The sequence below is a fragment of the Callithrix jacchus genome, chromosome 6, assembly GCF_049354715.1.
Source record: "Callithrix jacchus isolate 240 chromosome 6, calJac240_pri, whole genome shotgun sequence".
Taxonomy (NCBI): domain Eukaryota; kingdom Metazoa; phylum Chordata; class Mammalia; order Primates; family Cebidae; genus Callithrix; species Callithrix jacchus.
The window spans coordinates 146,107,357-146,131,932 of record NC_133507.1 but is presented as its reverse complement, the minus strand read 5'-3'; the positions used below and the strand labels follow the sequence as shown (position 1 = coordinate 146,131,932).

The 24,576-nt window shown below is 44.0% G+C and overlaps 1 protein-coding gene across 1 annotated transcript; it reads left to right on the top strand.

The window, feature by feature from the left end:
• Positions 1–341: 341 nt before the first annotated feature.
• Positions 342–23,633, top strand: FAM124B (family with sequence similarity 124 member B). Its single transcript, XM_002749844.6, has 2 exons — positions 342–1,382; positions 22,151–23,633. Exons 1-2 carry the CDS (start codon positions 618–620, stop codon positions 22,781–22,783), a joined length of 1,398 nt encoding a protein of 465 aa, XP_002749890.4. The 5' UTR covers positions 342–617; the 3' UTR covers positions 22,784–23,633.
• The last annotated feature ends 943 nt before the right edge of the window (positions 23,634–24,576 follow it).

Here is a 24,576-nt window from a genome sequence, read left to right as displayed (position 1 = left end):
AAATACCTTCTCTTCATGCCCTAGCATAAAATGTTCAGAAACCAAATGAAATAAAGAGACAAAGGAAAAAAACCTTGGCAAGAGGTCAAGTTTTGAGCATTGTTTTCAAGAGATCATTGTATTCAGACTGGCTGCACAGGCTACTGTAAACCCTAAGTAGGAAGTGAGAGCCCGTTGTGCTGATAAAATGGCTGTCTTTTCAACTCAACAGATTGCTATCAGCCTGACAGAGCCAACTCCTGTTCCTTTTTACCGGGTCATTTCCTTTACTCACTGTCTGTAAGAGCCGCCCACTTGGGTGTTTCTCAGGATTATAGGTTTTGAGGTCACACTGAAACCCTGGGGAATGCCTGAAAAGCCAAACACAAGCGGTTACTTTATGCACAAGCTGGATGATGTGATCCCACTGCTGCCGCGTGGAGCGGAGGCTGCTGAACTTGAGCTTGTGTGAGCTGCTCTTATGGCAAGTCCGTGGGTGGCCAGGAGCACATGTCAGTCTGGTTAAGAGCTCTGCTCAGAAGTAGCCGCTGCAGCTGAAGGTTTTCGGGTGGGCTGAAGGCTGGGCTGCTCCTTCATTCATTTCAGAAGTTAAACAGTGGCCTGTTTAACTTCTTCGCATGCCATCTTTGTCATCGCCAGGCAGTTCCTCCATGGATGAGACACAGGGGCCTCTGGCCATGACTGTCCATCTTCTTGCCAACTCTGGGCACGGTTCGCTTCTGCAGACGACTCTGGACCAGCTCCTGGATTGCATTTGCCCAGAGGTCCGGCTCTTTCAGGTGTCTGAACGGGCCAGTCCTGTGAAATACTGTGAAAAGTCCCACTCCAAGCGGTCCCGGTTCCCAGGGATGTCCGTCTTGCTCTTTCTGCCCAAAAGCCTGGGAGAGGATCGGCTGTTTCACATCCTGGACTCTCTCCAACATTCGCCATGGCAGTACTACCCCACCCAGGACACTCGGGGAAGGCCGTGTCCCTACCTTCTTGCCAATCAGGAGTTCTACAGCCTGGACAGCCAGATGCCCATCTGGGGGGTGAGGCAGGTGCACTGTGGCTCTGAGATCCTAAGGGTGACGCTCTATTGCAGCTTTGATAACTATGAGGATGCCATCAGACTCTATGAGATGATCCTGCAGAGAGAAGCCACCTTGCAAAAGAGCAATTTTTGTTTCTTCGTGCTCTATGCCACCAACAGCTTTGCTCTGCAGCTCTCCCTGAAGCAGCTGCCCCCAGGAATGTCAGTGGACCCCAAAGATTCTTCGGTGCTGCAGTTTAAAGTTCGAGAGATTGGCCAGTTAGTGCCTCTGCTACCCAACCCATGCATTCCCATCAGCAGTACCAGGTGGCAGACTCAGGACTACGATGGCAACAAGATTCTGCTTCAGGTATTTCTGTTTTGTCTTTGTGATCGTGTAGCGGCTCATGGAGCTGTGTCATTTTACATCAGAAAGGGCCTAAGTTAGTGCTTCCCAGAGTCGGTTGCACTTCCACGTTTTTCAGGGGCTTTCAGAAATTCCCACCCCAGGCCAGTTTGATTGGAATCTCTGGGAGCATCCAGGCCTAGGAAACTTTTTTACAGCTACTTGGATGATTATAACCTGTAACAGGGTGGAGAGTCACCGATCTCGTAAAATCTCATCTGACAGATAAGAAAGTTCAGATTCCAGGAATTGGCAGCTGACACAAGTACTTTATAGTAGAATCAGACAGGATGCGACTATAAAGATCAGAATCTTTATAAAGAACCAGCCTCCTTTCTCAGGCTTGCCGTGTAAATGCCAATCAACTGTACCCATATCCTTTGCTTACCCTTTGAGCTCAGGAATGTCATAAATTCTTCCCATCTGACTAAGGAATTTGAAGTCATACTTATGTTTAGAGATGGTTTAATTTTTTTAATTTTTTAATTCCCTTCTCCTGATTGTACATTTTTTAATTTTTAAGAGATGGGAGTCTTCCTCTGTTGCCCAGACTGGAGTGCAGTGGTGCCATCACAGCTTTCTGAGATCTCCACCTTCTGGATTCAAGCGATCCTCCTGCCTTAGCCTCCTGACTAGCTGGGACTACAGGCACATGCTGCCATGTCCGGCTAATTTATTTTATTTCTATAGATGGGGTCTCGCTATGTTGACTGAGCTTGTTTAGGGATGTTAAATTAGCAGTGCTATTGACTTAATTTTTAAGCATCTTGCATTACTGTGAAATTTTACCACGCACCAAATTAGATAGAACCCTTTCTGAAAAAAAAAATTTTTAATTAAAGCCTTCCTTTGTAACCATCCTTGAAAACCTAATGCAGCATGTGTGTATTTAATCATGACAGCTGTCATGCGTTGCCTTTCATGGTATATGAGCCTGACCACTTAGTAGCTGTATGACCAAGGGCCTAGGTTTCTTCATCAGCACAATAAAGGCAAGGCAGAATTACCATCTTCCTCTCCCATATTGATTTACAGTAAATGACCTGACACTTACAAACTGCATAATTAAGACAGTGCCCAGAACTCAATTGGAGCTATTGTTCATATTATGCCCTATACTTAAGATTTTAAATTGATAATTTTATTTAATAAACACTTATAACAACCTATGGAGTTACTATTTTTCCCATTTTGGAGTTAAGAAAATTGAGCTGTACAGGAGGTCAGTTATTTGCCCAAGATAGGAAGTGTCTATTAATCTTCAAAGTTCATGTGGCCAGCCACTGCAGTCCCGTGGATGTGTGTAAATGTGTGGGCAGAGGGATGAATGTGATGTTCACGGCAAAATATCCTGTGGCTTCTCTCCTTAAGAAATGGTCAGAGGCCAGGTGTGGTGGCTCACACCTGTAATCCCAGCCCTTTAAGAGGTCGAGGTGGGTGGATCACCTGAGATCAGGAGTTAAAGACAAGCCTGGCCAACATGGTGAAACCCCAGCTCTACTAAAAATACAAAAAATTAGCTGGATGAGGTGGTGTGTGTCTGTAATCCCAGCTACTTGGGAGGCTGATGCAGGAGAATTGCTTGAACCCGGGAGGTGGAGATTGCAGTGAGCCAAGATCGCACCATTGCATTCCAGCATGGGAAACGAGCAAAACTCTGTCTAAAATAAAAAAAGGAAATGGTCAGAAACTCCTTAAGGCCTATCTGGATAAAGTAATAAGAGACTACGAGATGAGATATCTTTCCATTTAGTTAATTTAATTGTGATCATTTTGATATCTTTGTTAATAAAATATGAATCATATTGATTCTATATTAAATATTTTCTAGATTATTCACCTTCTTGTTCACATAAGGGAGATAGGCACTGTTTCTATTAGTTGCCTATTATGAAACCCTCTAATTTCCAAGGCATCTACAATTTCTTTCCATCTTATTGACTCTCTAGTCCTTAAAATCAACCTCATTGTCAAACAAAAATTTAATTTGTGTGTGCAGCAAGGGACATGATTTAAATCATTCCTGTCTCCAAGGCTGACTGACATTTTTGCTTTGGAACCACGGCTTAAACAACTTAGTTACTTTGGAAAGCTGAGTCATATTTGGGGCGTGTAAAAGAGGTTTTTGGAAAAAGAGAAACTCCCTAAGTTGTATGAAGAGAGCCATCTTTCTCTCTGGATTGTCTCAGGAGCCTGGCCACCTCTTAGGTGTGAGTGGGGCATCAGCCTCTCACTCTTTTGTTTTTAAGAGAGAGTATCACTCTGTTGCCCAGGCTGGAGTGCAATGGCATGATCTCAACTCACTGCAACCTTTGCCTCTTGGGTTCAGGCAATGCTTGTGCCTCAGCCTCCTGAGTGGCTGAGACTACAGAAGCCCGGCACCACACCCAGCTAATTTTTGTATTTTCAGTAGAGATGGAGTTTCACTGTTGCCCAGGCTGGTTTCAAACATCTGATCTCAAGTGATTCACCTGCCTCAGTCTCCCAAAGTGTTGGGATTATAGGCTTGAGCTTATCACGCCTGGATGCCTCTCACTCTTGCTAGCATCCTTGGACATCACCTTCATCCTGACCTCAAACCTCAGGGACTTCTGCTTCCTCACTCCAAAAGACACTTTGGTCTCCTCTTGTTAAGCCAATGAGTCTAAACTTTTGCAAACAGAGTGGGAGATCGCTTTCTGGAAAATTCTGCTCCTGGTGTCATATAATAAAACGGCCCAAGGAAAGTGTGCAAAGGCTCAGCCATAATCCAATGACAACGCACTGTATCTCCCAGGTAGTTTTTCACTCTTTAAATGGAGTGAATTTTTCAGGGTAGAAAATTCCTGGGTATGGTGGCTCAGGCCTATTATCCCAGGACTTTGGGAGACTGAGGTGGGTCGATCACTTGAAACCAGGAGCTCAAGACCAGCCTGCCCAACATGGTGAACCTGCCTGTCTACTGAAAATACAAAAATTAGCTGGGCATAGTGGTGTGCACCTGTAGTCCCAGCTACTCAGGAGGCTGAGGCAGGAGAATTCGCTTGAACCAGGAAGGCAGAAGTTGCAGTGAGCTGAGATTGTACCAGAGAACTCCAGCTTAGACGACAGAGCAAGACTCTGTATTAGTTTGTTTTCACGCTGCTGATACAGACACGCCTGAGACTGGGACATTTACAAAAGAAAGGTATAACTGGACTCACAGTTCCACATGGCAGAGGAGGCCTCAAAATCATGGCAGAAGGCAAGGAGGAGCGGTTGCATTTTACATGAATGGCAGCAGGCAAAGAGAGAGCTTGTGCAGAGAACTCCCATTTTAAAAACCGTCAGATATTAGGAGATTCATTTACCATGAGTGAATTCATTCACTCCTTCACTCACTCACTCATGCCTTTAACAGAACCCAAGTCACCTATTGAATGCTTTGCTGCTTAGAACCTTTTTCCATCAGATACCTTAAATCAACTCCCTCAAGTTCAAAGTTCCACAAGTCTCTAGGGCAGGGGCAAAATGCTGCCAGTCTCTTTGCTAAAACAATACAAGAGTCACCTTTATTCCGGTTCCCAATAAGTTCCTCATCTTCATCTAAGACCAGCTCAGCCTGGACCTTATCATTCCTATCACTATCAACATTTTTGTCATAGCTATTCAACAAACCTCTAGGAAGTTCCAAACTTTCCCACACTTTCCTGTCTTCTTCTGAGCCTTCCAAACTGTTTCAGCCTCTGCTGGATACCCTGTTCCAAAGTTGCTTCCACATTTTCAGGTATCTCTTCAGCAATGCTCTACTCTATGATAGCAATTTACTGTATTAGTTTGTTTTTACACTGCTGATAAAGACATAGCCAAGACTGGGCAATTTACAAAAGAAAGAGGTTTAATTGGGCTCATAGTTCCATGTGGCTGGGGAGGCCTCACAATCATGGCAGAAGGCAAGGAGGAGCAAGTGATGTCTTACAGGGATAGCAAGAGACAAAGAGAGAGCTTGTGCAGAGAACTATCATCTTTAAAACCATCAGATCTTGTGAGGCTCATTCACTATCACTCACTGTCACTCACAGCACAGGAAAGACCCGCCCCCATAATTTAATTACCTCCTACTGTGTCCTTCCCATGACACATGGGAATTGTGGCAGTTACAATTCGAGATGAAATTTGGGTGAGGACACAGCCAAACCATATCACTCTGTTTCAAAAAGAAAAGAAGGCTGGGCGTGGTGGCTCATGCCTATAATGCCATCACTTTGGGAGGCAAATGTGGGTGGATCTTGAGGTCAGGAGATCAAGACCATCCTGGTTAACATGGTGAAACCTCATCTCTACTAAAAATAGGAAAAAGTTAGCCAAGCATGGTGGTACATGCCTGTAGTCCTAGCTACTCCAGAGGCTTAGGCAGAAGAATCACTTGAACCTAGGAGGTGGAGGTTACGATGAGCTGAGATTGATTGTGCCACTGCAATCCAGTTTGGTGACAGAGCCAGATCCAGCCTCAACTTCCTTGGGTCCTGGGGAGAGAGGCTGGGTGGCAAGTTTGGCTTCTGTAGGTGAGTAGTCCAGGCCTTACGCTGTGTGCTCAGGATCCAGATTCCAACTCTGCTGCCGCTGTCTTGGCCCAGTCCTCAGACAGGCATCCCCTGGAGTCTCCAGCTGGTTGCTAGCAGCTCTGAGGGCTCCATCCTTCACATGGGCTCCAAGTACCTTGCCCCACCATGGCCCAAAAAAATGTCTGGACCAACTTGGATCAGATTCTCTTCTCTAAATCAGTTATTTCATACAGAAGAGTGTGAGTATCTGGATCAGTTTAGCCCTGAGGCAAAGGCTCTGCCTTCTACCCCTAGATGCTGTGTGGTGTTCTGTGGGACTCTTAGGGAAGGCTGTGGGTCTCCAGAGAAGATCAGGGTGGGGGAGACAAATATAGAGTGGTTCCAAATAGCTGATGTCCAGCAAAAGTAAGAAAATAATACCTATTAAAGAAGGAACCATAACTACAAACTAACCTCTCTGCAGACTGTCCCTCCACATGACCAGGATAGAGGTGTATGCACAGGAGACCTGAGTGTGAGGGGAGCTAGGCCCAGGGGTGGGGAGTGGGGAGGTGGCAAGAAAGCTTTCCCAAGGAACAATGCCCAGATCTGCTGGAACTGGTGTAAGGAGCGGTCACTGATGGGTCCTATGAATGGAACTGACATGGATTATTTGTATTATGACGGTCAAATGGGAGAATGTACGTGGGGGTGCTTGGTAAAGTAGAAGCTGCAGGAGGCTGTGTTACAGTGGTGCAGTTGTCATCTGTGCATGTGAGAGGCTGTCACCTGTCTCTGCCAGAGCACCAAGTGAGCAAGGCTTTTTCCACATGCCCTCTTGCCATTGCAGACTGTCTGACGCTTCTCAGAGTCTAGAATGTATGGTTTTGATGAGCGCAATAAGGGGGTATCGAATAGATGCTCGGTAAATGAATGAATGTATGAATACATACGAAGGTAAGTCCATGTGTATTCATTCCACAGAACTTTACTGAGTTCCTGCTCTGGACCAGACAACTGTTTTTCCTTTGGCAGTTTTAATTCTGCTGTCTCAATTCTCGGTGCAAAATTATAATGGATTCAACCTTTCCTTTCTTTGTTCAGACAGTCCCTTTGCTTTTGCCACTGGTGGTAGTGACAGTGTCAGTGTGTTCTGGAGGAAGGTAGCACAGGTGATGATAACTCCCTCTTTTATTAAACCTCCTGCAACTTAAACCATGCTGTCAGTCAAATAAGCTATTTTGTCAAATTAACCACATGCAGTATCTCTAGCCAGCTACTGCTGGCTTTCAGCTTTCCACAACTGAGCCCCGTGTCCAGAGTTGCATTTTTTTGTATTTTTTATAGATTAAAAAAATTTTTTTTACATTACAGCTTCTCTTCCCTGATTTCCCTACTGATGCATTAATTTTCTGGCTCCCGCTGGCACGGGCCATCCAAGGGTAGAGTCCATGACTTCAGAGGCCGACTCTGAATTCTAGGTCACTGAGTTAGAATTAGTGATCTTCTTATTCTGTTTGATGTACAGTAGGACAACTTTATAAATTAAATGATAAAACCTCCTTCAAAGCCACTTGAAATGCTCCAGCAAAGTCTACATTTCATGGCCCCGTGGGAGATGCGACAGCCATGCCCTTGTTAGACATTGGGTGGGTGCTCTGTGCGAGATCACACTGCCCTGGAGGTCTAGTGAAGAGCTGGACCCTCCTGCAAGTGCCCACAGTACCAGACAGCCTGCAGGAAATGCATTGTAAAGCTGCAGTCACCCACCTTGTGTGTGGGGAAGGAGAAGGTGAAATTGACCGAGAATGGCAGGGAAAGTAACATGGAGGAAGTGTGACTTGGGGGATGACCAAATGGGCTGTAGCATAGTGTGGAGTTGGAGAGTTCAAAGGAGTTTAGAAAATTTTTGGTCCACTGAAAATGGGTGCAGGAGGATACAAAATGGTATTTGAAGAAATCTATTTATTACGGTGTTTAGAGAAGGGGCAGACATACTCATACCTGTAATACATAATTTAGGACCATAATCCTCTTACCATCAAATAGGACAGGTTGGATGGGGGCTTGACTAACTACTTCAATTTTCCAGTCAAACCTGGTGCAGTTTTGCAATAGGAAACTCATAATGGAAATAGGAGGTTAAATTTCAGGGGTAGACTTGGCTGAATTTGGCAATGATTAGACACAGAGGGTGAAGAAGAGGAAGGTGATGATGAGTTTGGACACATTGGGCTTGAAGTGCTTGCAGGTCATTCAGGTGAAGAGATTCCATGGTCAGGTGGTCTCTGAGGGCTAGAACTCAAGAGGGGCCTGGGCTAGGGGCATAGGTGGGGTTGGTGGCTGAAGTCCTGGGAAGGATTGACATTACCAAAAAAAACAAGAGAATAGAGAAAGAAAAGGTAAAGAGGTAAATGGAAAATGCTTGCACTTCAGGAGAGGGAAGAAGAACCAGTGAGAGGCTCTGAGAAGAAGCAGCCAGAAAGCCAGGAGGACGAGAAGATCGTGGTGTCATGGAAGTGAATGTCGCTTGATGGCTTGTAGTCTGTAAGATGTGGCTTCTCAGGTGTGCTAGAGCAGGTCCTTCAGGTTCTGTCCCGGTCTCCTCACTGCGCCCCAGTTGCCTGCGTGTTGCCATTGCCCCTGGAGAGATCGGTACCTGCTGCAGGCCCTGTGCTCTCCACCAGTGACTGCTCCTGCCACCACCCCAGGCTTATGGAACCGTCCCCAAACACTACTGAGACCAAGCTGTAATTTCTTTCTTTCTCTCTTTCTTTCCTTTCTTCCTTTCTTTCCTTCCTCTCTTCCCTCCTTCCTTTTTCTTTCTCTTTCTTTCTTTCTTTCCTTTCTCTCTCTCTCTCTCTCCTTGCTTCCTTCCTTCTCTTTCTTTCTTTCTTCTTTTTGACAGAGTCTTGCTCTGTTGCCGGGTTGGGGTGCAGTGGCTTGATCTAGGCTCACTGCAACCTCCCCCTCCCAGGTTCAAGTGATTCTCCTGCCTCAGCTTCCCAAGTACCTGGGACTACAGGCACATGCCACCATGCCCAGCTAAGTTTCATACTTTTAGTAGAGAAGCGGTTTCACCATGTTGGCCAGGATGGTCTCTATCTCTTGATCTCGTGATCTGCCTTCCTCAGCCTTCCAAAGTGCTGGGGTTACAGGCGTGAGCCGATGCACCTGGCCGGTGTCCTATTCTTTCGAGCTGGGCAGGACAGATCAGTAACAGCACAAGAGTACAACATTGACACAGTCTGGGATGTGCAGGCTCGACAACACATGTTGGTTGCCAGCCATCCATTTTGGAGGCTTTTCCTGACTTAGTCATATGGACAAGATGGAACTCCTGCCTGTGTAGCCTTCTTGCAGTCCTGGGGCCTCCCCTCCAGATCTCCTACAATTAGCACCTCAGCTAGAATCCACACCACTCTCCAAGACGTAGCCATGTGGGAGAAAGTCATGTGATTTTAAAAAAGATTTGGTTTCACACATACACTCTCAATGGAGACCCATTTCTCAACTGAGACCCATTTCTGTAGACTAAGGCACTGTCCTCTAGGACTCTCTGTGATAATGAAAATACTCTATATCTGTGCTGTTCAATATGGCCATTTGCCACATGTGGCTACTGAGCATTAGAAATATGGCTGGTGAGACCGATGAACATTTTATTGTAGTGTAATAATTTAAATGGCCTTATGTGGTTGGTGACTGTTGTATTGGACTGCCCTGACCTAGGTCATTTCTAAAGCCTCTTGCATCTTGAAGCTTCTGTAACTACACTATGTATAGCCTCGTTGGTGACAAAACTTTATCTCTTATCTCATCTGTTTCTTTTTTTTGAGACAGGGTCTTGGTCTATCGCCCAGGCTGAAGGTGTGGTGCAATCTTGGCTCACTGTAACTTCCATTTCTGAGCTCAAGCTATCCTCCTGCCTCAGTCTTCTGAGTAGCTGGGACTACAGGGGTGCACCACCATGCCCAGCTAATTTTTGTATTTTTTGTAGAGAGCAGATTTTACCATGTTGCCCAGGCTGGTCTCAAACTCCTGAACTCAGGTGATCTGCCAGTCTCAGCATCCTAAAGTGCTGGGATTACGGGCATGAGCCATCATGCCCAGCCTATCTCGTCTCCCTCCCCCCACTCCTTGTCCCTCCCCTCTCCTTCCTTCCTCTTCCCTTCTCTCTCTTTTGGACAGGGTTTGATCCTGTCACCCAGGTTGGAAGATTAGTGGCATGATCATAGCTCGCTGCAGCTTTAAACTCCTGGGTTCCGGTGATCTTCTCATCTCAGCCTCCTGAGTAGCTGGAACTACAGGCATGCGTTACCATGCCCAGCTATTTTTTATGTTTTGTAGAGATAGAGGTCTTGCTATGTTGCCGAGGCTGATCTTGAACACCAGGCCTCAAGCAATCTTTTTGCCTTGGCCTCAAAATACTAAGATAACAGGCATGTGAGCCACTGTGCCAGGCTCACATCCTCATCTCTTAAGGGTAGAACTCAGTTCAATTAAAAGATATTTAGCGGTAATTGTATTGAATATGGTACAGAGTTGAAGAGATTTTAATGTTTTAAGAGCACAACACATATCACCTCTCTATACTGAGACATTACTAACTCTGAAAGTCAGATTGCTAAAAAAATGTTTCAAAAATATCTAACACAGTTATCAATCTTTTAAGTGTCTGTGTATAGCTTTTCATAATCTACTTAAGGGCAGCAGATAGTTAATCTAATAATATGATATTATAGATGACATTTAATGAACACTTATGTGCCAGCCACTGTGTTGTGTCGTTTCATTAGAAATATCTCCACTTTAAAGAGAGGAAACCGAGGTTTAGAAAGTTTAAACAACTTGCCTATAGTCACCCAGGAAGCAAGGGATAAACTCAGGTCTCTCTGTCTTGAAAGTTCAAGCTTTTAACACTTACACAATCTTGGTTTTCTTCTAAAAAGATTTGTTAATATATAGTGTTTTGATTTCCATTACAGTTTTAAAGAATATAGCACATATAACTGATCTTTCAAAACAAGATAATTCAGCCTGTTCTAGATAATCTACTTCTTTTATTTATATCACTGTAGTGAAACTCGACACTTTTTCCTCTTGCCACGTTTAATGACAGTTCCTGTGATCCACTTTCCGTTCCATAGCTTAGCAAGATTTTAGTAAGAATAACCTACTGGATAAGGTTGCAAACAGAATTTTTTAAGATTACAAGGTTACCAACAAGTGTTTCTTTTTAACTAGAAGTTCTTTTCCAGGATCTAATTAAAAATAAGTTTGTTGACAAGTATTTTTTGAAAGTATCTTTTCTCAAACTGATTGAATTGGCAAACATCCAAGCTGTGTGTGTCCACGCCAGCTTGTGGGATTCCTTCCTGTGAGGCTTCTCCTCTCTGTGGACCTTGCTCTCCTTTGCTTGCTGGATGAGCTCCTGGCATTTCCAGTCTCTCTTCTCTGTCACCAGAGGCCCTTGTCATCTCCTTCAAACTCAAACAAGCAGATTTTCCTTGGCTCGATGACTCTGGGATCTTGCCTTCTTTCTATGCCTGGCTTCTCAGTTGAGCTGTCTGTTTTTGCTGCCTTCAGCTACAAACTGGTGGTGTTTCTTCCCCTGCCATTCTGCACCCTGAGTCTTCCTCCAGCAGTTGATGAATCTGCTCTCTGGAGGGCCAGCAGTGCTTGAGGACAAGACATCAGCAGCATTGGTGCATGTGGGCCACTCCTGCCTTCTTGAAATCCTCTCCTCTGCGGGCTTCCATAACCCAGTTCTTTTTTTTTTTTCCCTAGGCGGAGTCTCGCTCTGTTGCCCAGGCTGGAGTGCAGTGGCACGATATCAGCTTGCGGCCACCCCTGCCTCCTGGGTTCAAGCAATTCTCTGCCTTAGCCTCCCGAGTAGCTGGGATTACAGGAGCCCACCACCACGCCCAGCTAATTTTTGTATTTTTCATAGTGATGGGGTTTCATGATCTTGGCCAGGCTGGTCTTGAACTATTGACCTAGTGATCCACCCACCTAGGCCTTCCAAAGTGCTGGAATTACAGGTGTGAGCCACTGCGCCTGGCCCTGCAAGAGTTCTTTTTTTTTTTTTTTTTTTGAGACAGAGTCTTGCTCTGTTGCCTAGGCTCTACTAAAAATACAAAAGTTAGCCCGGGCTGGAGTGCAATGGCGTGGTCTGGGCTCACTGCAACCTCTGCCTCCTAGGTTCAAGCGATTCTCCTGCCTCAGCCTCCTGAGTAGCTGGGACTACAGGCACGCGTCATCACACCCAGCTAATTTTTGTATATTTAGTAGAGACCGGGTTTCACCATACTGGCCAGGCTAGTGTCGAACTCCTGACCTTGTGATCCTCCTGCCTCAGCCTCCCAAAGTGCTGCAATTATAGGCGTGAGCCACCATGCTTGTCCCTCAGTTCTTTCAAGTAAGGGATTCATTCTTTCTGACTCTTTTTTTTTTTTTCCTCAAAGACTCTGTTTTTTCTTCTAAGTCCTGTTTTCTCAACCTTGGTACTGTTGACATTTTGGATAAGAGAATTCTTTGCTGTGGGGGGTGTCCTGTGTCTTGCAGACTGGTTAGTGGCAGCCTTGACCTCTATCAGGTGGGTGTTAGTAACACCGGCCCACTCACCCCCCAGCTGTGACAACCAAACATGTTTCTAGACATTGCCAAATGTCCCTTGAGAGACAAAAATCATCCAAATGAGGACCACCGCCCTGCACCAAAGATTTCCCCGCTGAGGTTACGAAACAAAAATCACCTTGTGGGTTTGGTTATCACTTTGGTTCAGCTTAATCCTGTACTTGAATTTCCTCTCGCCTCTTTTCTACTCCCTATAAGACCATTTAAACATAATGTCTCACCCGCATCCCAAATTCAATCCAAGCAAAACCAAGTCATCATCGGCGGCCCTCCTCTCCCCGCCCCCGACATCTCCAGCTCGGTTCATTCTTCTCTTATTTGCCCAGGTTTTGAAACATCAGTTGTTTTTAAAGCCTCCTTTTTTCTCAGAACCCCCATATCCAATCAGTCCCCAGCTGTTCTAATTTTCCTTGGGAGTCATTTCTGCTTCCTGCCTTCCTGCTTTAAGCCCACACAACTTCAAACTCACATTATTATTACAGCATTAACTTTTCACCCTGGCTCCAGGCGTTCTGTTTCATCCTGCACAGTGCTATCAAAATACATTTTTAAATGACTACTAAATTTTTGTTCCTTCTCAGTTTAATAACAAAAGGTTAGAAAATCAAGTTAAAACACCCCAGACTTAAAGACTTTCCTATCAGACTCCTACTAGAATCTCCCTTTGCAGGTTGGTTGTGGTGACTCATGCCTGTAATCCCAGCACTTTGGGAGGCTGAGGCAGGCGGATCACTTGAGGCCAGCAGTTCAAGACCAGCCTGGCCAACATGGTGAAACCCTGTCTTTATTAAAAATATGAAAATTAGCCAGGTGTGGTGGTGTATGCCTGTAATCCCAGCTACACAGGAGGCTGAGGCAGGGAATTGCTTGAACCTGGGAAGTGGAGGCTGCAGTAAGCTGAGATCGTGCCACAGCATTTCAGCCTAGGCAGCAGAGCAAGACTCTGTCTCAAAAAAAAAAAAAAAAAAATCTCCCTTTGCAGCCTCACTTCTTCACCACCCCAGCCTTCTTACCCTCCTCTTCCCTCCAGAGCTCACGCCCAAACCTTTGGTTTCTATATTTTGTGTATTGTGGTAAAATATGTGAGACAAAAAAAAATACCGTTTTCATCTTTTAAAAAAAATTTAGGAAGCCTTATTTCTTGTAAAAAACTGTGGTGAAATACACGTAACAAATACATTTGTCATCTTAACTGTTTTTTGAGGGTACGATTCAGTGGCATTAAGCACATTCACGGTGTTGTGCAACCATCACTACTATCAATTTCCAGAACTTTCTTGTCATCCCAAACAGAAACTCTGTACCTGTTAAATCAAACTCACCGTTATTCCCTGCCCTTGGTAACCTTGATTCAACTTCCTGTCTCTGCGGGTTTGCCTCTTCTCGATACCTACTATAAATGAAATCATACAATATTTGTCTTTTTGCCTTTGGCTTCTTTCACTTAACATGTGCTTTTCAAGGTTAATCAATGCTGTAACAATTAGTACAATTTCATTTCTTTTTATGGCTGAATACTATTCCATGGTATGTATATCTGTATCCATGCATCGCCTGAGCTACTCTTTATCGAAGGAGGCCTTTCATTTAATCTTCGATTATCCAATTTTAAGGCTCTGATCAAATTCAGTTTCCTCTTTGAAACTTCCTGTGAGCTCAAGGGCACAGTAATTCCCATTCCTAAGTAGAGCATTTCACACCTAAATCTTTGTAACATGTAACTGATTATATGTTTTCCCCTTCTTGTGTTTTATAACATAAGACTTTATGACTCTCCTCTTTTCAGTATTTCATTGTACATGTTTATTTCCAGTAGAATACTTGGCAGACAGCTGCTTCTGAAATACTTGTTGATTGACTATTTGTTTTCAGGAAATAAGTTTATCTCTTTAAAGAAGGTATATACAAAAACTGGTTTGGCATAAGCAAGTGTGTGTTTCATTTTGTTTTATCAACAGATATTTAGCTGTGTTCATTCCTATTTTCTTTGTTAGCCATTTAAAATAAAAGAACATAGTGTCTCTCCAAGTAAGTAAGTAATTCTCTTCTCTAGCATTTCTTGAGTGCCCCGTGTTCTCATTTCTGAGTCTCTCAGCTGTACACTCTCAGGCTCTGTTAATGCCTCCTTAGTTTCTCTCATTTCCCTCCCATTCTCCATCCCTACCCCCAGCATGGCCCTGCTCCAACACACACTCCCACTTCTACACTCTTACCCAATACTTTATGTTGCTGTGAAAGAGGCATTGCTTAGGTGGGTCCCGTATTATAGGAGAGTATGTTGCCATTGGTAGTCTTGGCCAATTGATGAAAATAAGTACCTTTCAAAGGATCAGTTAATTGCAAAAGACTGGTTTCAACTCTTAAGTGAGCCTGACACAGTTTAGGGTTTCTTATTTATCTAAATTGTTTCCATGCAGTCATTTTCTTCCCCAGTGTTGGAGAAATCCTTTTTTGCTATCTTCTTGGAATCACTTACAGAGAAAAACAATATTATTTTCCCTTTGATACAAGTCAGCCCCTCAACAGCTTAATCATATTTCAATGATGTATTTTCTCTTGTTTTTCAAGAGTTTAGAGTCATAAATGAGTGAAAATCTTCCTGTTAATCACATAACTGCTGCTGTTCCTTGAACTTGAAGGACCTATAAATCTGTAACATTTTACAAACATTTCTTAGAAAGTTGATCTCTAAATGATCAGAATTCCTACAAATGCATTTCAATTTGTTTTTTGGCAAGAGCTTAATTCTTCCTGAAGGGATTTATCTCAATCACTCAGCTCTATGTTTCTCCTGGAAACTCTTCATTCCAATGCCAACATCTGCATTTCTATGTTAATAACGCTACACAGCCACTTTTGCCATATGCTTTAAGGACCTCAGACTTCTCTTTAAAAAAAGTGGACATTCCCCTCTCTTAAGAAGATTGCACAAATGTCTAGCCAAGACTTTATATCCACCTAATATAAAATAATTTGGGGCCTAGTTTATCAATGCTACACTCTCATTCATTTCTAGGTTCAAAAATTCATATTTTGTTAAGTGTTAAGCTTTATTTATTTATATAACAGATATTTAGTGATTACTTATTGAATGGTAGGCACTGTGCTAGGCACTGGACATATGCTAGCAAAGAAGGTGTATACAACCTGCTATTTCAGACTGCAGGGTCTGTGGGAAGATACAGAGGAGTCATAGCTGATACAAAATGGTGCGGCAAGTACTCCGATCCGAGGAGTTTAGACTGTACTCTGAGAGCTAGTCATAATACAAATGATGATGATGATAACAAACGCATGCATGGCATAGCCATCATTCAATCTTCACAACAACCCTATGATGTGGGCACTTATTATCTCCTTTTCCGTATAAAAAAGCTGAGGCACAGAAATATTAAGCAAGTGACCTAAAGTCCTACTGCTAATAAGTGGCAGAGTTGATATTTAGTGACACCGAAATCAGATTTAGTGACACGGAGAAGCCTTCCTTCTCAATGCTGTGCAAGCTTGGAGTTAACAGTGAGAGGAATTTTCAGGATAAAGGGCTAGAGGAGGCATACCCCACACTGAAGAAATAATATATATGAACCCTGGCATAGGAAAAAGCAAATCACGCTCAATTTCAGCAGGTGGAGGCTGAAATGGAGAAAGTGGTGAATTGCCAGCCTGGTAGAAGAAAAGGCAGACAGTAAAGGGTGAGGCAGGCCACATCCAAGGCCTTAGATTTATTTTCTCTTAAGAAGAGTAGGGCATCACTGGGGCAGGATGATGACATGATCCAATCCTCTGGTGGGGAGCTGAGAATAGATTCCTAGGAGGTGACAGCATCTGTGGGGATTTCTTTGGGATTGCTATTACTGTAATTCAGACAAGAGGTGATGATGACGGCCTGTTGTAGGGTGAATGATGGTGAGAGCGGAGAGAGTGGAAGGTCAGTGACCTGTAGGAGGAAGTGTCCATGGGGACGGGTGGCTGGCTGTACCTGGGGTGTGGAGAAGGGTGACTGATACTTTTGCTTGGGCCATATGGAAGCTAATGATGCCATCTTCTAAGACAGGGAAAAGAGAAAGCAGAACGTACATGGTGTGAGGAGGGGGATGAGTTCATGGTGCAGCTGATTTGGGGCATGTTGTGTTTGAGGGATAGGTGACTGGAAGGTAATTGGATAGGTAGGTATGAAGCTTAAGAGAGAGATGAAGCTTAAGGGACAAATCTGAGTTGTAGTTACACTTTTGGGAGCCTTCTTCATTTAGATGATAACTGAAGGCCTAGATGCCCAGGTGATTACCCTGGGGCAGGTAGAGTGAGAAGAAAAGAGGACCCAGGCAAGCTCTGAAGAATGACAACATTAAGTGAACCAACAAGGGGAGAGGCTCCTTTAATGGAAGCAGGGAAGGGGTGGAGGGAAAGGTAGGAGAAAATCCAGAGGACTTTGTTGGCAAAGAAGCTGAAGAAGAAGACTTCAGGATAAAGGCTATAGACTTCAAGGTCAGAGTCTACCAAGAGCTCAGTGAAAATGAATGACAAGTGGGCTGATTGTAGATGACCTTGGCAAGAAAGGGAAAGTCAGTGGTGTGGGTAGAGAAAATAAAGGGAGGTTTGTAGAAAAACATGACCGTACACAAATTTTATAAAGAGGTTTGACTGTGAAGGGGAGGGGAGAGAAACCTGGAAGGAAAGAGAAGGTGGAAAGAATGTGTTTTTCAAGACGGGAGACTTAAACAAGTTTAATTGCTGTTGGAAAGGAATAGGCAGACAGAAAGAGAATGAAAAAGAGAAAGAGAAAGAGAAAGGGAGGGAGAGAGATTAAACATCCAAGATAAGAAGTGGGAGGAAATGAATAATTGTTAGGTCGGGGTCACCAAGAAGGCAGGAGGTGATGGGATTCTTGACACAGGGACTGGTCACTGTCACCTGGAGAGAATGGTGAAGCTGCAGATAAGTTTCATGGTAGCAATGAGAGTGTTGCCAACTGGTGACAGGGTCTGCTTCCTTAGTAACCTAGATGGTGAGACCACCTGATGGGGTGGGAGGCAATGGTTTCAGGACAGTGTCAAAGGTTTGAACAGCTGCTGGGTGAATGGAGAGAGGTGAGTAAGGAAACAAGAGGACTGGCAGGTGGCCTGGGAGAGGCTGGAAACCACGCCATCATGGGATACCCATTTCACAGACACATGCTTTTCTGTGGCATCCTGGGCACATGTTCAGAAAATGGTGGCAGGTAGATGAATGAAAGGTGGGAAGATTTTGTGGGAGGCTGTGACAGAATGGGAATAGTGAGGGGAGTTGGAGGTATTGGTGAAGAAATGGTTGAAGTGATGATTTTTGGACTCAAATTGGCTCCGAAAGGCAATGAGGATGGGAGGGGCTGACAGGGAGAAGCTGGGGGATGGGAGTGTTGAAGGTGTAAAGCCGATGTGATGGGGAATTGCGTGCTGGAGCTGGTGGTCTCAGAATGCCCGGCTTAAATAGAATCTTTCAAAGATGGGACATTTGCAGGTGGAGAAGGCCCCGTGGATGGGCTGTGGGACTGGGTGAGAGGGGAGTGGAGGTGTCATCTGGGTTGACCCAGAAGGGCACTTCCTGGCTGCCCTGAGATGTCTTGGCACTGGTTGGGGCTTCATGACCAATTTCATTGTGATCTGAAAGGGGGAAGATTACTCAGGCTTCTCTCTCTGTTCACAGTTGCTAGAGAACGAAATAGAAGCTCCAGAGTCAAAGTTATTGATTTCTTTCTCCAGATTGGATAATCTAATATCAACACTGAACCTTTTCTGAGTATGGGAACATCCATGCCAGTTTCCATTTCTAGAAGAAAGGGTACATTCTGATACAAGGACACAGTGTCAATGGTTCTCCAAGAGGCAGTGATGGCAGTTGGCCCTTTGAAGGACTCGGGGGGTTTGTTCTCCAGGGGAAGGGAAACCCCAGCTGACATTTGGATGATAGTATTTTTTCCTCCTAATTTTGAAAGGATAAGCAAATAGTTTTCATTGGAAAGTGAGAATTTGGGAGTGATTTGAGTTTGGGGTGGGGAGAAGGCTTTACTTTTTATTTTACACATTTGTACAATGAAATTATTTTTATAGTGATAAATTACTACTTTTATAATAAGAGGTTTTTATTGAGAGCAAACATGAAAATGAAAAAGAAGGAAGGGCAGGAGGAAGGAAGAAAGGGAGGGAGGGAGGGAGAAAGAGACTGTGGAATTAGAGCAAAGGGAAATGTAGAGAGAGATAGTAAAATGAAATTAGGCAAAGAATTGATCAGAAATGTGGAGGAGGAGGTCGGCTGTGTGTGATAGGAGACAGACTCACAGCCACCACAAGGTAACTGGCTACTCGAAGCCTTGCTTTTCTGGGTCCATGGCAGTAGTTCTCAAACTTCGTTACACATTAGAATTACCTGGGGAGATTTATTAACCCTGATAGCCAGGTGTCCTCTGACCTGATGCAATCAGAAGGTTATGGGGTTTTTTAATGATCCCAGGACATTCCCTTGCGCCTCAAAGTCTGGGAACAGAAATTTCTCCTGTGGGTTTGCACAAGGGCCCGTCCCGAGGTGCAGCAGGCATCCCCTCAACAGTGTCTCCCCTAGAGAGAGTTTCTGAGGTTGGCAGAAGCTCTCTTCAACACAATCTAGGGCACCACATTCACCTGTGGCTCAGTGCAAGCACATCTGGGATGGGGGTTTCAGGTGTGTGTAGCTCTCTAGTGAACTGGCTTGGCCCCAGTGTAGAATTTAGATATTCTAGAATAGTGGTTTTCAAGCTGGTTCTGTAAAGCCCAGGGGAGCTAGAGAGGGGGTTCAGTCGGCAGGGGCTACCCCTCTGTATTTCAACCAGGGATGATTTAATTAGATTGTTTCATATTTTGGGCTTTCAGGAAACAATTTTTTTGGGAAAAAACTCGAGAGGGAGAGAGACAGAGAGAGAGAATAATTGATCTAGAATAGGGGTTGGTCAACTATGGCCCAGGAACTAAAACTAGTTATCTATTTTTAAATGGTTGGAAAAGAATTCATGACACATAAAAAACATGAGATTCAAATTTCAGTGTTCATACAGAGTTTACCGAACACAGCCCTTCATTTATATATCGTCTATGGCTGCTCTGCGGCAGAGTTGGGTAACTGGGATAAAGACCATATGGGCGGCAAAGCCTCAGATATTTACTGTCTGGCTCCTCACTGAAAATATTTGCCAACTTCTATTCTAAAAGAACCAGTGGAAGTCCTTGTTTCTTTGTGTGTTCGTTTTTGCAGTTTGGTAATAGGCACCTCACCATTTCTATCAGAAAATTGAGAAAATGTACATGTGCATTGTCTATACAAACAAATTCTCTCTCTCTCTCTCCCTGTGTGTGTGTGTGTGTGTGTGTGTGTGTGTGTGTGTGTGTGAGAGAGAGAGAGAGAGAGAAACTGACTCATTTCAAGACGTGTTTTCTCATTGCCCTGATTTGCCTTGTGAGATAAATATGTATCGTTATTTTTTCTCCCTTTAAATAGACAGTTTTTACAGCAGTGGTAAGTTCACAGCAGAATTAAGCAGAAAGAACAGAGAGTTCCTATATATTACTTCCCCCCGCCCCACCCAGAGAGCCTCCTTTACTGTCAACATCTGTTATCAGAGTGGTAGACGTGTTACAACTGATGAACTCACAGTGACACATCACTGTCACCCAAAGCCCGTAGGATACATTAGGGTTCATTCTTGGTGTTGTACATTCTGTGGGTTTGGACAAATGTATAAGGCTGTGCATCCACCATTACAGTATCATGCAGAGTAGTTTCACTGCCCTAAAAGTTCTCCGTGCTCCACCTATTCATCCCTCCCTTCCCCCAACCCCTGGCAACCACTGATCTTTTTACTGTCTTCATAGTTTGCCTTTTCCAAAGTGTCATATAGTTGGAATCATATAGTCTCTCTGTCACTCAGGCTGGAGTGCGGAAGTGCAGTGATAACTCGATTTAACTTCGAACTCCTAGACTCAAGGGATCCTCCCTTTTCTGCCTTCTGAATAGCTGGGACTGCAAGCATACACCACATGCCTGGCTAATGTTTTAATTTTTTGTAAAGATGGGGTTTTGATAGTTGCCCAATTTTGGTCTTGAATTCCAGGCCTCAAGTAATCCTCCCACCTCACCTTCCCAAAGGACTAGGATTAAAGGTATGAGCCCAGATAGACTTCTTTAAGTTAGTAATATTTATTTCAAGTTCTTCCAAATCATTCTTCTTGATATTTGATTAATGGCTGGGTCAGGTAGGGATGGATCCTGGATACTGTTTTCCAACGGCTGTTATCAAGATGGAAGAAATTGCCTTTCTCCAGAAATCTTCTTGGGAGGAGTATTGTGCATGGGATAGGAAGGCTCCCAAGGATCCAAGTCTTAAAGCAGGGTCAGTGAACTCCGTTCTATGGAGGGAGAGCACAGCGAACTGCAGGGTGAGGGTTTTGCTGAGTAGAATCTGTGTTGGAAACAGATGCGTGGTGCTGCAAAGAAAAATCAGCACAGAGACAAAGGATCTTTTAGCAAGCAATTTTTACTTCCTGGACTGCAGGAAGGGTACTCTCGCTAGCCATCTTGCCTCGAGAGTACAACGAACAGAGGAAAAGCAAACATATTTATCCCTTATCCATTTGGGGTTGTCCTTACTGCTGTGTCTGCTCTCTGTTGGCTGGAGCCAGACATCACAATCTTAATTAAAACCCGATTGGCTAACAACTTTAAACTTTTCTAAACAGGTAAAAGCAGTGGAGAGCTGGGACGTGCCTGTGAGCACGTCCAGCACAGATATCTTGGTTAAAGTACAAGGAAATAGAATATACTACGTGCCTGTAAGCATGACATGTTTAAAGCTACATAGGATAGGGCTTAACAAAGAGTTATTAGCAAATTTATTCTTTAATGAGAAAGGAAACTTGAAAGAGGAACTTTTCTACTTCCCACAGTCTGTAAGTTTGAAATCAGAGTGGAATTATTAAGGATTAAAACACCTAAACTTACATATAAGCAGTGCCCCTCACACAATACCAGGCTTCTAATCTAAATAAATGGTGCTTCAAGAATTTAAAGAATACTGCTGCCAAATTATGAGGCTGCCAGGAGTGGTCACATGTCTTAGATACATAATTTTATTAGCATGATCTAAAAGAAGGATCACCAGCTTTAGAAGATTAAATTTTTACTTCAATCCTTAACCACATGTTTTGGTGACTTTTTAGATTTTTTTTTCATGGTTGGTAATAAATACATCATTTACAACATCAAGTGAGGTCACTGAATGACATCTGTGAATGCGTGCATTGTTTGCACAACTCGCACTACCAGAAGTGTGGTGGTGTCAAGGGCCATTTGATTCCTCAAGTCTTACCCTTGTCAAAAACTTGAGTGAGGGAGTCCCAGAGAGAGAAATTTGGAGCTGGTGCTGATTATACACCTCATAATTATATTGTACTTATCACTTCTATTCAGATTTACTGAATGTCAGCTATGGGCATAACATGGTAGAGGGTGAATGAGGCATAGTCTGCTTTTTGGCACTTAGTTAATGGGAAATATGTTTCACATGTTCCTCCTTTCCTTTTCCCATAGGTCCAGCTGAATCCAGAACTTGCTGTTAAGAGTGGTACCTCGGGAGCTGGCATGCTTCCCCTGGGCTCGAGGCTGACTTCTGTTTCTACAAACAGGACCTCAGAACCCAGAAGCCAGAGGAGCCAGGGCAGGAGGTTCCAGGGGCATTCTCTGGAGCTTCCTGAGCCTGGTGGGAGCCCCACGTCAGACAGCCGTGGTGGCACTTTGTGGAAAAGCCCTGGCCGGTCATTCCAGGCCAGCAGCCCAGCCACGGGTGCCTACCTGCATCTGCCTTCTCATCACCTTGAATCCAGGGCCAGAAAGAAGGTCCTCAACCGGGAAAACAGCTTTCAGAAGCTTGAGGCAGAGATGAATGTTGACACGGGGTTCACTATCATAAATTCTGAACCCAGGCAGACTTATTTTGGTGGATTTCCAAGGGATTTGCAGACCAGCCAGCCACTATTCTGCTTGCCGCCCTCTTCCTTAGGGGTGGCTACCTCCAAAAACAGCAGTGTCCTTAAGGAAAGAGTCTGTCCTTTGCCACTTGCTGGCCAAAGGGACCTTGGTAGCAGGAAGACAATTTCAAAATGTCTTCTTCATCTGCACGTTCAGGGTGAAGAAAAAGAAGACAAAGAAGAATTCTTTATATAGCATAAAATGAATGTGGTTTTCTAAAACATAAGCTCAGATAGAATGTTCTAGAAATATAGTACTGACATAGAATGTGCCCCATGCACGGTCTATATTGCTTTATTTCAAATGTTGAGTCTAAAGGTGCTGGGAATGATTATTTGCCATCATAGTCGTAAGCGAACACAGCCAACACAGGGAAAAAGCCGAATGCGTTTGTTCCCTGGAGATGCACTAACCCAGCTGGATGTGTTGAATCCAGCACCTATCGGGATAATTGCATTGTATGCAAATGAATTGGTATGTTATACAACACTAATTAGTGTCTGTAATTTGGTTTTAATTTTTACTTAGGCTGCATAGCTCATCCCCCTGGACAATATGGACTGCTATTTATTCTTCAATGCTTTTTAATTTTTATGTGACCTCTTTTGGTAACTAGGCCTGGTTCACCACATACCGTCTTGTGATTTTGCTTTTAAAGTTCTTTGTATCTGGAATGAGTGAAAATGCAAAGTGTTTCGAAAATTATAAACACTTAATTTTGTTTTCCTGTTTAATAAGCCAAAATACTGGAAGCCAGGAAATCAGGTTAAAAATGAATGCTGGGCTCTAGGGTTTTTCTCCTTGTCTGCTTCTCATTTGTTTCTGTGCTATGTCAAAGAGGACTGTGGTTCTTGTTACAAACCAAAGAGGAATGTGGATGATTGGATGATTTCTGATCTCCACTGAGCACAGGGGAAGACTGGATGGGTTGATCTGGTCACTGGAGCAGGACTTGTGTTCCTCTGGAGACATTTCCACTCCAAGATTATTTTACAAAACTCACTCACTTATTCATTTATATGTGTTCATTCAATAAATATTTTTTGAATATTTGAGTAAGACATTGTGTATATGGTACATATACCATCTGTGGCCACGAAACCCAAAAAGTGTTTGTGGTTTCACCACTGTGATAAATTCATCCTGCCAACTCTTTTTTTCTTTCTTTCTTTTCGAGATAGAGTTTTGCTCTGTTGCCAGGCTGGAGTGCAGTGGCACAATCTCTGCTTACTGAAACCTCCACCTCCCGGCTTCAAGTGATTATCTTGCCTCAGCCTCCCGAGTAGCTGGGATTACAGACGCACCACCACTCCAGGCTAACTTTTGTATGTTTAGTAGAGACAGGGTTTCACCATGTTGGCCAGGAGAGTCTCGATCTCCTGACCTCGTGATCCGCCTGTCTCGACCTTTCAAAGTGCTGGGATTACAGGCCTGAGCCACCACGCCTGGCCCATTCTACCAACTTTTAAAAAGATATTGAATTCCGAATACATTATTCCAAAAACTTTTTCCACAGTTAAGACCCACACTTGCCGCATAACGGTGTAATAAGCATTTGCAACCTGCAGAGGGAGACTGGGCATATTATGAATTGCAATTATAATTGGAATGGACAAATTCTCAGCTGCCCGTATGCTGAATTTTTTGGTTATGTCTGTACACACATTTGTTAAAAACCTGAGGCCTGTGCTTCAGTTCATTTAGAAGGTTATTTGACTCCATGAACTTCACTCTCAGAAAAGATGTTACCTAAGAGTATAAATGCTGATTCAGCTGGATCTTTTGGAGACTTGGAGACTTACTACATCCAACTGGAGGCAGAGATGAGTTCAGGCCTAAAGTCAAATCTTGCACAAGTGAGTCTAGGCTGATTCTGGGTGCTCTGCTCGGCAAAAGGGATAGAAATTGAGGAGAGTTTCAAATGGAAAAAGACGGCCGGGCGCGGTGGCTCAAGCCTGTAATCCTAGCACTTTGGGAGGCCGAGGCGG

Excerpts from the sequence above, each read along its gene's own strand:
- FAM124B (XM_002749844.6), top strand. The coding sequence starts at position 618 with ATGCCATCTTTGTCATCGCCAGGCAGTTCCTCCATGGATGAGACACAG. Across the intron at positions 1,383-22,150 it reads GCAACAAGATTCTGCTTCAG|GTCCAGCTGAATCCAGAACT; the intron begins GTATTTCTGTTT and ends CTTTTCCCATAG.